The sequence below is a fragment of the Thalassophryne amazonica genome, chromosome 4 (genome assembly GCF_902500255.1).
Source record: "Thalassophryne amazonica chromosome 4, fThaAma1.1, whole genome shotgun sequence".
NCBI lineage: Eukaryota > Metazoa > Chordata > Actinopteri > Batrachoidiformes > Batrachoididae > Thalassophryne > Thalassophryne amazonica.
The window spans coordinates 127,454,275-127,470,667 of NC_047106.1; the positions used below are offsets into that span (position 1 = coordinate 127,454,275).

The 16,393-nt window shown below is 41.2% G+C and overlaps 1 protein-coding gene across 5 annotated transcripts in view; it reads right to left on the reverse strand.

Moving 5' to 3' along the window:
• aplp2 (amyloid beta (A4) precursor-like protein 2) overlaps nt 1-16,393 on the reverse strand; it is a 230,237-nt gene that overhangs the window by 81,666 nt on the left and 132,178 nt on the right. For all 5 annotated transcript variants that reach the window (XM_034168526.1, XM_034168523.1, XM_034168525.1 and 2 more), the window contains exon 4: nt 8,355-8,467. In XM_034168526.1, coding sequence (XP_034024417.1) covers nt 8,355-8,467 — 113 coding nt within the window. The remainder of the gene's footprint in view (nt 1-8,354; nt 8,468-16,393) is intronic.

Here is a 16,393-nt window from a genome sequence, read left to right on the forward strand (position 1 = left end):
TCACTAAAATAGACCAACAACTCGCCACTTGTTTCTCCCCCAATTTACTTAAACAACGTGTTGCGCTACAGACTGAATTTGACCTTATCACTACTAATGATGCAGAGAGGCTTCTTCTACGCTCACGCTCCATATATTATGAACATGGTGATAGAGCAAGCCGGCTTCTAGCTCACCAACTACGACGCCAGGCAGCCTCATGTATGATTCCCCAGATAAAGGATTCAGCGGGCACACTGCATAGTGATCCCGCCACCATTAATTCTGTTTTTCACTCATTTTACTCCTCTATATAAGTCTGAATTTCCACCTAATACTACAGAAATGAACTTATTCCTAGATAGTCTCAATTTCCCAGTGATGAACCTAGTTTCGCTTAAAGAACTTGACTCACCATTGACGGTAGAAGAAATAAATCTCGCTATGAGATGCATGCAAAACAACAAGGCACCTGACCCAGATGGGTTTTCAGTTGAGTTTTAAAAAAAAATTCAGGATAAATTGTCCCCATTATTGCATGCTGTGTATATGGAATCACTTCAATTGGGAACTCTTCCACCCACTTTAAGACAAGCATCCATAAGTCTCCTCCTAAAAAAAGATAAGGATCCGGATCTCTGTAGCTCCTACAGACCTCTGTCACTGATAAATGTGGATGCTAAGATCCTGGCTAAAGTCTTGGCTAATCGTCTTGAAAATATTGTACCATCTATTGTTTCACCTGAGCAAACTGGATTTGTTAAGGGGAGGCAGCTTTTCTTTAATGTTCGTACACTTTTAAATATTATCTATTTCAGAACCACTGCAGCAATACCCGAAGCTGTGATCTCAGTCGACGCTGAAAAAGCGTTCGACAGGGTTGAATGGGACTACTTATTCGCTGTTCTAAAGAAATTTGACCTGGGAGATGGGTTCATTTCGTGGATCCGTCTCCGTTACACATCGCCACAAGCTAATATTTCTACCAATAAAATTCAATCTAATTTTTTCTCTCTTGCCCGTGGCACCAGACAAGAGTGCCCTCTATCTCCCCTACTGTTCGCAATAGCTATAGAGCCTTTGTCAATCTTTTTGCGCTCGTCCTCCATTTTTACTGGGATTACTCGACTGGGCACAGAGTTTAAGCTATCACTCTATGCCGATGATTTATTGTTATATGTCTCTGATCCCGTTCTGTCCATTCCAAAAATTTTATCTGTTCTTCAGAGATTTGGATCATTTTCAGGATACAAGGTGAATATCTCTAAAACTAAATGCTATCCTATCAATGCTTCAGCATTACAACTCAAACAATCTGATATTCCTTTTAAATTGAGCAGGTCTGGCTTTAGGTATCTAGAGATCAATGTAACCAGAACATTAAATTCCCTTTTTTTCTGCCAATTTCTTGCCTTTAATGTCTAAAGTTAAATCCGATTTCCAAAGATGGGGGAGCTTACCTCTTTCTTTAACTGGAAGAATTAATGTAGTCAAAATGAACATCTTGCCCAAGTTTTTAATTTATATTCAATTCAATTTTTCAATTTTTTTTTTATATAGCGCCAAATCACAACAAACAGTTGCCCCAAGGCGCTTTATATTGTATGGCAAGGCCATACAATAATGAAGGCCATACAACTATTCCACTGTCTCCCACTATTTTTGCCTAAACAGTTCTTTAATACAATTGATCAAACTATTTCCCACTTCTTATGGGGTGGAAAGGGACCCAGGATCCGCAAATCCACACTTCAGAGATGTAAATTCAATGGGGGATTGTCACTTCCAAATTTCCAATTATATTATTGGGCTGCACATATTCACAAGACCTCATTTTGGTTCAGATCAATAGACTTGCCATGGTGCAATTTAGAGGCACAGTCTTGTGATTCATCCTCCCTTATCGCCTTGCTTACCTCCTCTATTCCATCCAATCTCTCTGGCTTTACAAATAACCAAGTGGCTCATTCCACACTAAAAATTTGGTATCAATTTAGGAGGCATTTCAAATTCAAGTCTACCTCTACTTTATCTCCTCTATTGAGGAATCATTTATTTCAACCTGCGATTACAGATTCAACCTTCTTAGCTTGGCATAACAAAGGATTGAAATGTTTTAAAGATCTTTACAAGGATGGTATTTTTCGCAGTTTCTCAGATCTCTCAGTAGAATTTAATCTTCCACCATCTCATCTTTTTTGTTATTTTCAAATTAGACAATGTACTAAGGTCTTGTTTCCAGTTTTTCCCTCAATACCACCAAGTCTACACTGGGAAGATCTTCTAAGCCATGACCCACTTCAGAAGTCACTCATATCTAAAGTTTATAATCAGATTTTGTCCTTTGATTACACACCAGTCACCAAAGTCAAGGCTGCCTGGGAACAAGAACTGGGCTTGAATTTGGAAGACAACTGGTGGGACATTACTCTTAAAAAAATTTATACAAGCTCAGCTTGTGCTCGTCTCACCCTCATACAGTTTAAAGTACTGTTCCAAAGCTCGACTTTCACAAATCTATTCCACTGTCATTGACAGTTACGATAAATGCCAAGCTCCATTTTGCAATTTAACTCATATGTTTTACTCCTGTTCGTTGCTGTCTCGCTTCTGGCAAAACTACTTTGATACCATGTCAAAAATACTTTCAAAACCATAAAGATATCACCCCATGTTGCCATATTTGGGCTCCCAGAAGACCATACCAGGTTTACCTCTAATCAATTAGATATTCTAGCCTTCACTTCTCTACTGGCAAGACAGCATCTTCTTCTTCACTGGAAGTCAACTAAAGCACCCTCTAGTGCTCAGTGGCTCAACGACACTATGTCTTTTTTAAAGCTGGAGAAGATTAGATACTCAGTGAAAGGTAATTCTAATAAATTTTATAACAAATGGCTTCCCTTTTTAACATTCTTTCGGTCTCTCAACTCTTTCCCTCATGATTGATGGACCCCCTCTCCTCCTCTCTCTCTGTTAAAAATGTTTTTAGTATTCTCACAATTTCTTCATTATTATTATTATTTGTATTTATTTACTTTATTTATTTATTTATTTTTTTTCTCGCTTATTTTGTCTTTTCATGTTCGGTTCTTGTTCAAACAGAAAACCTTAGGAGGCAGATTATATGTATTATTTTTTATTTACTGTGATGCACAGTATCTCTACTAAACTGATTGTGCTCATTGACAGTTGTATTGCAGATGTGATCTGATCATTGTAATTTTGATATCAGTTCCTGTGCCTTACCTCCTAAAAAAAAAAAATCCACTACTGAGATAAGTCATGTTATACTTATTTTGGATGGGCTCGCGGGAAAACCCCAGAGTGCTATTTTTGGCGACTATATTTGGACTCGAGTGTGAACCAAACATCAAGCGAATAATTGATGACTTACTTTATTGTTCAACTAAATTTGATCTCCCCATGGGTTTAAGGCTCTCAAGAGTGGTGCTTTCAAACAACACAACTGGAGTTTTATTTATTGAATAAATTAGCAGTTTAGGAATATGGGGTTTAAATGAAACAGACCGGGACACTACGGGTTACATTCAACACTAGATAGATAGATAGCTTTTATTGTCACTGTCATTACAACAACGAGATTTCCGCACTCACATTTCACATACAAAGAGCAATTGATCTACAATAATTACTTGTTTACCGTCATAATGGCACACATCAGAATTAGGACAACACATATACATTTGACATTGTTTATGTGCACTAAACTTGAAACAGTCCGTTTTCCAATTGAGGCGATGTGAGTGTGTTGGTAGCCTCTGCAACTGTCAAGTCGTGTTGCCTGCCAGCTTGGGAAGAACGAAGGCCTGCCGCAGGGAGGGAGGGGCAGGAAGAGAGGTAAGAGGAGAAAACTGGAGCATGCTTCAGTCTTTGTCCATGTGTAAGACTGTCAGTTTATTGTCCTTGTGGTTTGAGATAAGAATGGAGCCGAATAATCTCACCAGAGCCTGAATAAATTCCTCTGGAGGTAAACAGTAGGCAACTGACCTTGAGGCTAGATAGCTTGTAGTCTTGCAGTCGAGCAGTGAAAAACACTTTTAACAGTTCCACTCGCACAGCCAAATCCCAATTATGAATTAAGAATATTCCCAACTATGAATTAAGAATATTCACTGGCCTCCAAAACCTTCAGCTTCAACTGCAAGGCATGCATCAGCTCCAAGGTGTCATCCAATTTGCGTCTGAGTTCAAGAGTCATCGCAGTCTGAGAATGCACCGCCTTGCCAACTTCGTTAATCATGACGGACAAGCGAGGGCCCGTGGTTCTTGATGCAGCCATCTTGCCAATTTTCTGGTAGATCAGGGCAGCATATAAACCAAAAAGTACCAGCCCTGCTGCCATTAGACCAAAAATAAATAAATCCTCGACGTCCTCAACGGAGAAAGGCGCCAAGCATGCAACACGCCAGGAACTCCAGGAGTCGAGGACATAGCCTGCAGGATATGTTCCATCTGGGCCGGCAGGATCCCCTGGTCCTGACCTTCTTGTAGAAAAAATGGTGTCAATAGCGTTCAGAGACCAGCTGATCAATTCCATGGTTAATCCAGTAGTAGTCCAATAGATCCAGAATCCAATATAATTTTGAGGAATTCACAGTCTGGTGAAGCAGAGACTTGAAGGTTAAAAGCAGAGAGATAAAGGAGAGTGGAGGAGATGCGACTGCCCTCGTCGGAGTCCCAAGCTGACTACATTTTTAACATGCTCTGTGCAGCCGTACCGCGTGATTAAGACGCTGGTCTATGCGGGGAGATTACTTTTACCGTGTGCCTATCAAATCAGAAGTAAATTCAGACAAATTAGTTGTGATTTTTGCTTAGTTTTACCAAAATAATACTTAGGTGCTGTGTGACACAAATTTGGTGGGGTTTGGTGTCCCCCTTTTCAGATAAAACCTCAAAAAGAAAAATTCCAGGATAATTATGTCCTCTATGTTATCACAGTTATTTAATCAATATATATAGAGACAATCATTTTATATATTTTTCTCTGCACATAAAGCTGTTGTGTTTTTACTGACCAATAATGCTGGCTTGTGGAATGGTGACCCCTTTTCATGAAATGACCCAAAAGGTATTTGCCCCTTTGATGTTTTGATGAGCCTCTGATGGGTTCAAATAGAGAATTACAAAAACAAAAAAAAAAAAGCCCCAGAGAGGTGGATCATGATATTAATTTAAAGCTCCATTTACACCCTGCTCAATGCAACTGCTGGATGTCTGACTGAAGTACCTCTATTATCCACAAATACAACACAGGTGATCCCCAACAAAGTACTTCTAATACTGCGTTCACATTTTGGTGGTATGGTGCTGACAGCCAGCTGGATGTACCTTCATTTTCAAAGAGAGGATGATGGAAAATTCCATGGCTACCAGCTGTGAGAGAGGCAACAACACACCACAATGGTACATGGTGTATAATGTTCAAAATTTTTCCACTTGTTCAGCTTGCCACAGTAATGAGAACAAACAAGATTATGGACTATGCCAGTATATTGTTGCAGCATGCCGGATTCTTTGGGAAAACACCCTTTTGTGCAGGGGTGCAGCTTCTTTCCTTTCAGGCAGTGAGGGAGGAGAGGTGCAGTGCTACACGAAGACGTGTTTGTACCATCTACCAGTTATAAGTTAATCATTTTCTACTTCCTTCATTACAGAAATGGGGATGTCAGAACAACCCAAATTTAGTTGAGTCAAAAAATATTTAGTCACCCCTCATGCCCTGCGGAGGGGCATTCCTTATGCTTCTCCACAATTCAACAAAATCAGATTTTTCCCAAGCCCCTGGAGCTAATAAAAACATATTTCAATGTTATCATTGAAAATCTTGGGATGCAATCCATGTTTAGAGTACTTAAATGAGTCCAAACACTACTTAAATGAGGGGACCCTTGAATTGCAAATTACCACGTTTTGTAAAACACAAAATATTTTACATGCTGTATTAACTTCTAGCTTATTCAGTAAACTTCGGATTTTAGCATAAAATATATAATATCAAACAAAAGCTCATTACACATAGTCAAAATAAAAACTTTACATAAATTTAAATGTTTATATCTAACACCCCTATTCCACAGGGTGCCGTTCTACTATGATTGGTCCCGATCCAAAAAATACAAAAATTGTATGAAACGGCTTAATACGGTTTGCCTCCTAATAGGCTGGCTTATAAAGTGCAGACCTGGCAACTGGCTGATTTATAAAATGCAGACCCCCCCCAAAAAAGAAAGAAAGAAAAGGAGCCGTCCCCTCGGCCAGAACTGCAACAAAGACTGCTTCTGGTACAAGATTTTACCCCAATAGAGCACGATCAAACAAGCTTCAAGCTGTAATCACCAGGAATACCCCGTTCAAAGAAGTTTGAACATGATTGAAACCGTTAAGACTATGAATACACAGAAGTTACCACGTACCACCAACAATTTTGAGAATTGGGATGAAAATTTTGAACAGTTTAAAAATTGGATCATGATTTCAAATCTGGTGCCAATGATGGCCGTAACTACTATTTACTTATACCAAGTTTTTCAAGATTGACAAAGATAGATCAAGAAGTTACCACGATGCTTCAAAACGTGCACGAATTTGCTATTTGAGATTAAACGGGAAGGAATAGCCCTATAAAATGCATGTGTCAAAATGTTAAAAGTGGAGATTGTTTTTGTTTTTTGTTTTTGTTACAACTGTCTTTGATTGTTTGATTGATTTTCCTTTCAGTCAAATCAAATCAACATGCAGATCAACATGCAGATCCAAGAGCTGCAACCCTGGTGAACAACAACAACAACAAAAATTCTTGCATGGACTTTGAGATGTGATTTAGGGTAATTTTGGGGTGCTGAATCTGAATCTCAGCTCAGATTTCTCCTGTCACACCACGTTTTTTTTTTTTTTTTTCCAATCTGCATGTTCCGTATTGATGGATTATGCAAAATTTGCTCATTCACTCACAGGTTGGACGCCACTAATCATGCACAAAAGTATGATTAGTGGATGTGTGTGAGACTGCAACTTTTGCTTCAATGTTTGATACTAGAAATATGTTTTCATATCTCAAAAATGTGATGTGATCGGCAATAACTAACACCAGATTTGGATTAAGCACCACCAAATTAAGCAAAATCTATTGAAAAACTTCATGCAAGAAAAATCATGTTGACCAGTGTAATGAGCAAATAATAATAAACATGGATTGCATCCCAATATTTTCAGTGCTAACACTCAAATTCATGTTCATTCGACCCAGAGGCTTGGAAATAAAATCTGAATTTGTTGAGTTGTTTTAGGTGTTTGGGGGCTGGTAAGGTGATGTCTGGGCTCTCCTATTTTTAACAGGGTATTCCTACAATCCATTTTGTGTTTTATAGTTTGTTTCCACTTGTAAATTAAAGCATTACATGAAGAGGCTGAATTTTGTTGTTTTTTGTTTTGTTTTTTAGTTATTATTAATTCTGATATAATGTCTAAGAACAACAAAAACCAGTGGAAGCAGGAGGTGGTGAATATTGTTTTCCTAGGCACTATACAGACACACTGATTTAAGAGCTTGTTCCGCTGTCACACACTGTCATTCTGTCACAGATCAATGAACCAATCTTTGAAAAAGTCCTTTTACTGATGTGCATCAGTGCTGTACTTCACATCACAGTTAAAAGTTACTCAGTACAACTACACAGCAAACGACGGCTGCTAAGAATCTTAACTGGAGCAGACGAGGATAAGCCTGCCTTCTTAAGAACATCTCAGGGGCAGCCGGTGAGTGAGAGGAAATAGTTTTTGAAACATTCTATTTATTCAGATCATCCCAGCAGTATCATTTACTGCTGCTTCAATGTGTGTGCGTGTGTGGGGGGGTCTTCCTGTTTCTGTCACTGGTGCCTCTGGATGTCTCAGTATCTCAGGGTGCAGATACTCGAGCTCAAGATTTCATAACAGAGGAGGGGTTCAAGAGTCAGGAAGGGTGACATAAAAAAAGAATGGCGATGGGCTTGGTGAGCTCTTCTTCCTGTTGTGGTCACAATGGCCCCTAAGGGCCGGCTGTGGAGCTGCCCAGGAGGATTAACTGCATTACAGTCATGACACTAATCTGATTAGGAGCTGAAATGTGAGGGCTCCCAGTTTGTTTGTGATTAGAGCCGCTGTGAGACTCACGGAGACACAGGTGGAAAAACATTATGGCACAAGATACGAAAGTAACAAGAAGTTTAGTTAGCTGCTAAAATTAAACTTGTGCAAAAGCCATCCTCAAAGTCACCCCCCCCCTTTCTTTTCCATTGCTCTGCTTGTATCTCTGAGATAGTGACACAGGAAGCCTCCCACAGTTTCCTCTGCAGGAAATTTTGCCTCACCTCTTTGGCCACACCATGCCACTGCTGATGGCTGATGCACATGTCCATACGCTCCTTGTGGAAGAACTTGCACTTCTCTGGAACCAGTAGCACATCACTCACAAACTCGCCCACTGTAACAGATAATTATCAGGATAAAATATAACTGTTGAATCTTTTTAGCACCATAAATCTTTTAAGCAACAGTTGCACTATTAACTACGACTTCCGCCACCTTTTGTGCTTCATTACATGCACAACTGTGCAATTTATCCTGTGCAATACTTTTACCATATCTATACACACACACACACATATATACATATATATATATATATATATATATATATCACTTAGTTCATCATTAGTATTTATGCACCCACCAGCAAACATTGCAATATACTTTCATCACCTTTCTTAAATATTTTTCTTTTCTTACTACTGTATGACTCTTGCTGCTGCAACAAGTGATTTTCCCCGCTGTGGGATCAATAAAGTTGATCTTATCTTAGCCACAACAAACAAATCTGTCCAAACTCTACTCCCCAACACACTTTCCTGTCAGGAATCTGGACACACACTTTGTCACTTCAAGCAACTTATATGGAATTTCAGGTGCCCAGTCTTTCTAGACTACCAGAAGTGACATATTCTGGACTGAAATGAGCTCACACTGGCACCCACGAGGACGAGGAGGTGGTGGCCTGGGTCGCATTCACACAGCGAGTTAAGCTGCTGCAGGATTTTTGTTTCCTTAATGAAATATCACATCATACATGCTTAAACCTCTGTCACACTTACACAACATACAGTTATTGCCACTGCGTGTCAAGTTACCATGAGCCGAAAATCACAGCGTATGGTGTCAGAATGTTAGTCACATTGTGTGTTGTGTACACAAGTAGTCACAACCTCATGACAACTCCTCCATCCCTCTTGTTGGTGTCACGGTGGCCTTGTGGCTTACACGCAGACATACGGGGTGCATCATGGGAAATCTCTGGCCATGGTTGAGGATGAGCAAACGGCTAACGAATTTTTTAATTGTTTGTTGTCACTCAGGGCAATCCAAGACATACAATGAGTGAAGATGACTTGGCATAAATGTCTCCAACCTACCCTGTGATTTGCATCAAGATTTACCACAAATTAACTTGTAAACCAACTTGCAAATGTCATCATACTTTTTAGAGACATTGTGCACAACATGAGCAGCATGGTTTTTACCTCATAAGCCCCACACTGGGCCAAAGTAGAGTTGCGTAATGCAACATACCGACTATGTTGAGCTTATGCAACCAAACGCCGAGCATATGCAGCCCTACGTGGCAATACGCTGAGGGACGCAAAGGGGTCCGCCAAATGGACGCAAAAAATGAAACGTTTAATTTTTTTGTGGACTTTCAGTGCAGAGTCCAGTGCTCTACACAAGTCTACACAACACTCCACTACTGTATGCAAGTCTATGCAACACTGCACTACTATACACCATGCCTCTGCAATTATATGCTACCCTACGGCAGTCCTGCGAAAAATCCTTCTAGGTTTTTTATTAGTACATACCTGTATTGCTAGATTTTATTCCTCCACTGAACTCTGCTGGCAATGATGCTTCAAAACCATGACAGAAGAATAGGCGGGCCACGCTTCCCAACAGCGCGCAACATATGCAGCCATTCTTGTGTACTAGATACACAGCACAATGCAACTCTACGCAGGCTATAGTGAGAAGGTCCCAGGTTCGCTTCCGACCTGGTCACTTCTATGTGGAGTTTGCATGTTCTCCCCGTGTCTGTCTGGGTGCCCTCCGGGTGCTTCAGCTTCCTCCCACTTCCAAAGACATAAGGGTTGGGTGAATTACCAACTTTAAAACTGAACATCGGTGTGAATGAGTGTGTGAAAGTGTTTGTCTATATGTGTCAGCCCTGTGGGTTAGAATGTCTTGCCCAGTGACTGCTGGGATAGGCTCCAGTCCCTCTGTGACCCTTAAATGGAATAATCGGGTTTAGAAAATGGATGGATGTGCATAATATGGCCTCAATACTGTTGTGTTCACAAATGTAAAACTCTCTCTCTCTCATCTAATGGTTTGTCCGTGCAGGGTTCCATGTCCGTGCTGTTGCAGCTTCGACTGCAAATACTCAATATTTACAATAACACTAAACACATGAACATATTACTGGCATTAATTTTAACCTTTATTTAACCAGGTGAGTCCCACTGAGATCGAGATCTCTTTTGCAAGGACCTGGACAATTATAAAGTTTCCAATTCACATAACCTCCATGTCTTTAAATGTGGGAGGAAACCCATGCAAATATCTGGAGAACATGCAAACTCCACACAGAAAGGCCACAGGTGGGAATCGATTACATGACCTTCTTGCTGTGAGGCAACAGTGCTAACCACTAAGCCACCGTGCTGCCGATATATAGAGAAAAAGGAAACTAAGGGACACTTCCAATTGTTTTTATGTGGGACAGTCAAGTCCAAAGATCTGATGACAAAAGCCACATTTAATTTCCAGTTTGGATAAAATCCAAATACCTGAAATCAAATGGCTAAATTAAAATTACAGCAGTCACATGAAAAGCACCGTGTAAAGGCAACCCTGGTCACAACTCGACAGCAAGGTCAGAAATAATAAATCACCTACTGTGACTAAAAAGGGAATAACAGATGAAATGAGTGAAAAAAGGCCATAATTCAATAATTCATAGTTGACTGGGACTTTGCATTTCATTATGACTGTATAACTGAAAGGGCATATGACACTTCAGCATGTGCCTGCACACCTGAAGCCAAGAGCAGTGTTCCTGCTCTGTAGCCTCATCTGCAAATCTGCAATCAAAATGGCAGAGAGAGGAAAAAAAAAAATGCACGTTTCACACTGTGACTGTTTAAAGACTCATCGTGGGAGTCAAGTGATATTATTTGCCTGATGAATTCAATTCAGAGATGTTTTATTCATAGAAAAGGCTGTGCGAGAACAGGCCTGCAGAAAAAAAAACAAAAACAAATAAATGACAGACATCCTGTGACTTGAGATGAGTAAATCCAGGTTGAAAACGGGCACGTTAACATATGGTGCACAGGTCATAAGAAAGATTAAACAGGACGGGGAAAACGACAAGGTGCTCAGGTGGAGCTGCTGCCATCAGAAACAGATGGAAAACAACATGGAGGCAGGAAAGAGAGAGAGAGCGAGCGAGAGCGAGGGGAATAGAGGGTTTAAGTTGAAGTCTTGGCAGAGATCAGAGAGGCTCAGGGATGTGCTGTCTGAAAACGCACAGATGAGAGTCTGGAGGCTTGACAAAGGAGGGCTGGGAACTGTCCGAGAGCTGCTGATTTAGTGGTGCACCACAACTTCAGCTGGAGCTGCTGCAGCGCTGCATGTGAGCCGAGCCCGGCAGCGCGACTGAAAGCAGTGTTTTGGAAAATTAGAGGGTAGGATAGGAAGAAGAGGGAGCTGGAAATAGCAGAGGACTCAGCAACTGCTTCTCATCTCCATCCAGGAGGTGCAGTAACAACCTCTCAAACACCCCCCCCCCCCCCCACACACACACTCGTCATTTTACTGCTTTTCTCCTTCATCTTCTCTTGAGAGAAGGACAGAGCAAGTACTCAGGGCAAAGCGTCCTCTCCCATCCATCCTCCGTCTCCTTATCCTGTATGTCATATCCTGTGCACACTGAACGTCGCCTGACTCACTCCCTCCGTCTTCATCTTCACATTTGCAGGTTGCTGGAGCTGTGAGGTGGAGTGGGTTTCGAGCAGAGGTCGTGCACGTTTGTGCTGCAGTGGGTGATGGATGATCTTGCTTGGAGAGCAGCTGTGCCAGCCTGGTTTGTGTGGAGTTGTGCAAGTGTGTGTATGAACGCATATACTCCTTCTCTTTGACCTTCTCTCCACCTACTCCACTCATCCATCGTTGTTTTAACCTCTCATCTATCACACGCCCACTCACGTACTCTTTAGCTACCACACTGACGGTATTACAGGCCTCTCAGGAGGCCAAGGTAAGACTTCGCCTCCTGTACAAAAATGCTGTGATGACGGATTTAGTGAAACCACAATATCTGAAGCTGTAAATACACTGGAACACATTCAGTCCACTTAAACATCCAAACTATAATGTTTCCCCCTCTAATTTATATCCAAGGCCATCAAATATGGCCATCGGGTAGTGTAAAGACTTTGCATCCATGCGTCCGTCCGTCTGTCCGTCTGTCTGTCCTATTACCGCCAAACTCTTTAAATTCACAGGGGACATTCTTAGAACACAGACCTTCGACAAGTTCAAAGATAGCTAACCTTGAACTATTTTAACAGGCATTTTAAGAGGTTAAAAAGTCACATTCTGTTCCTATTTTTATAGTATGACCTCACAGACGTTAGTATGGTGATGTCACTTCCTGGTGCCGCTAGCTACTAACTTCACTTTGTTTTTGGTTAAATATAACACCTTTTTCATATATTATGTAAAAGCCAGTGAGAAATAAACACTTATAAAACTGAAAATGCTGTTTTTAGGACCCAATAACACCTCTGGAGTCATTTACAAGACATTTCATGGACGTCAACATGCACACTAACTTCCGCTAACTCAAAGCTAACTTCCGCTCTTGTCAAAAGCTCATGTACTCATACACGCACACCCTCCTACAGATGCCATTAAGATGTAAATATTGTTTATGACTGATTGTTTGAGTGATAGAAGGGCTTTATTGAACATCCAAGGTTTTCATGTATCCCATAATCCCTTGCGCGCCAAAGAGTTGCTGCAGTCAAAACAACATAGAAAATGTTATGGTTATGGGAAATGGACAAAGATAACATTATTGGGACAGTATTATTGGACTTCTCCGCTGCTTTTGATCTCATTGATCACAAAATTCTTCTAAAAAAAAAAAACTTGAATGTTATGGCTTTTCCAAATCTGCTATGCAATTTATTAGTGATTATGTGTCAGAAAACAATTAGTGTATTATAATGGATGTTTTTCAAATGTTTTAACTGTGAAACATGGTGTGCCACAGGGCAGTTGTCTTGGTCCACTTTTATATTCTATCTTCACAAATGATCTACCATTAGTGCTTGATACAGCAAGCATTTCAATGTTTGCAGATGACACAACAGTCTATATGGCTGGGAAATCAATTGAGGAAGTTAAAACAAAACTTGAGCAGGAAATTAAAAAGATTGAAAATTGGATTGAAGACAACAAACTCATTCTGAATGTAGTAAAAACAGTAAGCATTGTTACTGGAACTAAACATTCCTTAAGAGCCGAACCACAACTAAATCTTGTAATGAAAAATACAGTTGTTAAACAAGTGGAAGAAGTCAAACTCCTTGGAGTCTGTACTGACAGCCAACTGTCCTGGGACAAACAAATAAATAATGTAGTCTCTAAAATGGGACGGATTTTGGCAGTGATAAGAAGATGTTCAAGATATTTAACTAAACCAGTGATACCATATGTCATTCAAAGTTTGGTGTTGTCTCAGTTGGATTATTGTGCAGTTGTCTGGTCAAATTCTTCAGTAAATAATGTAAAACAATTACAGCTTGTGCAAAATAAAGCTGCACGTGTGGTAAAATGTGGCTTTAGGACAAGTGTGGATACAATGCATAAGCGCCTCTCTTGGCTTTTGGTGAGGGACAGTTGGCTATATGCAAACGCAAACTTTTTAAGAAATATTATTACAACTCAGATACCGTCTGTCCTTTACCAACAACTGCCTTTTAGTAAGGATACTCATTTTTATCCAACCAGGCATGCCAAAGGACTGTGTTTCATTTTGCCTAAATGTAAAACAAACCAGAGTCAACGGACAGTGATGTTTCGAGCCATGAGAGAATGGAATCATTTACCACTAAAGTTAAGGGAATTGAGCAGTGGACTGGGTTTTAAAAAGGAACTTAAAAAGTATTATCTGAGGCAAATGGTTGAAGTATTGTGATGTATTATGAATTGATTATGAATAAATTTATTCTGAATGTATTATGAATTTTCATTATGATTTACAGGCCTTAATGGAAATCTATTATGTTATTGTACTGAAACTGTGATTAAAACATGAATGGACCCCAGGAAGAGTAGCTGATGCAGTTATAATGCAGATGCTAATGGGGATCCAAATAAATAAACAAATAAACAAATCCACATGATGACAATTGTAAATGATTATACTACAAAAATGTATTTTTTATGCTTTTTGGTACGTTAATAAGAGACTGCTACATGATACCCTGAAAACTTGCTAAAACAATTATAACAAATAATCCGTGTCTGCTACGTTTAATCTGTGTGGAATTTAATAAACGCAAACCGAATTTCAGACATATTATATATATTAGTCTGGAACAAAGAGGACAAACAGTGTTGTAATGAACAATAATCAAGACGTTAAAGAGCAAACTTCACTTTCCCCCAGAACGACATGATCAGGAAGCGAGCGTAGCTCACAGCAACTCCCATTGAAAATAACGGAGAGACAGCCTGTGATTCTCGCATGTTTACATAAAACGAACACAATAACAATGTATAAAAACCCAGATAATATATTCATGAGAGTTTTAGGCACAATAGAAAAATAGTTTTATGTTGCGATGTTAATGCTGTTGTCCGTGTGCAGCAGTTAAAGTGCTGCGTGATCAGAGTTGTTGTGTGGGCCGCTGAAGAGGAGGTACTGCTGGCCCACCACCACCAGTCGGCGCCCTGCTTGGAGTGCGGGCTTCAAGCATGAGAGGGCGCCGAGACAGAGAGTGACAGCTGTCACTCATTTACACCAGCTGTCACCAATCACCTGCATCTCTACAAAAGCCGGATCATTACTCCACCTCCTCACCGAGAAATCAACTACCGTGAAGGTAACCTTCTCTGCTGAATTATCGTTGTATCTAACATTGTTCTGTGTGCAGCCGTATTCCTGTGGATTGAGTCTGGGAGTGCGACGTTCTTCGCCTCTTACTCCATCCAGGAAAGAGACTAACAGGAGCTGCACGGGTGAAATTGTGTCTGGAGGTGGAGGTTTTCCCTCCTTGAAGATCTGTAGAAAAAGAATTACTGGGTGTGTGGATACACACTCACCATTAACTGTTTTTTCATCTTCTGCCAGCAGTACCAGGGTCTGCAACAGAAGACGGTGACCACCTGGGGACTCAGGACTTGGCGGCTCCAGTGTTCTTCAGGCCGTTGGTGGTGGAAGCTGTGTGGGTCCCGGCTCTCCGATCGCCAGAGGTCTCCTATCTTCAAGCCTGCCCGCACGTCACTTTGTGTTCAATTGGCATTATCTTTGTCTGTATTCAGTTGTGCGTTTCACAACATTAAATTGTTACTCTTTGTCTTATCCATTGTCTGTTCATTTGCGCCCCCTGTTGCGGGTCCGTGTTACGACACCTCCCCAACAGGATTTCTCGGCCATTCGTCATGGATCCCGAGGGGTGTCAACCACAGCTTGAACAGCCAATGGGAGAACAAGGAGCGCAGGCATCAGCAGGAGGCGTGGTAAGTGATCTGCAGCAAATCCTTACCGCTTTCACTGCTCAGTTAAATCTGGTAACCGAGCAGAATGCAGTCCTCAATCGGAGGGTGGAGGCTCTCACCGCCAGAGTGGAAGCGCGCGACTCGAGCGCTGCTGCAGTGACTCCTCCTGCTGGCTCTGGGCCACAGATAGACGTTCCACTGGCCGTTCAACAAACCCCCCCACCGTCCCCTGAAGCTTACATAAGCCCTCCAGAACCGTACGGAGGCTGTGTCGAAACGTGCGCAGACTTCTTAATGCAGTGTTCGCTCGTTTTTGCACAGCGTCCAGTTATGTACGCATCAGATGCCAGCCGGGTGGCTTATGTGATTAATTTGCTTCAAGGTGAGGCACGCGCCTGGGCTACGGCGCTTTGGGAACAGAATTCGTGGCTCCTGACATCATACGCTGGGTTTGTACGGGAATTCAAACAGGTGTTTGATCATCCCAACAGAGGCGAGACCGCCTCGAGCGTGCTGCTGTCAATGAGACAGGGGCGCCGAAGCGCAGCTGATTATGCAGTCGACTTCC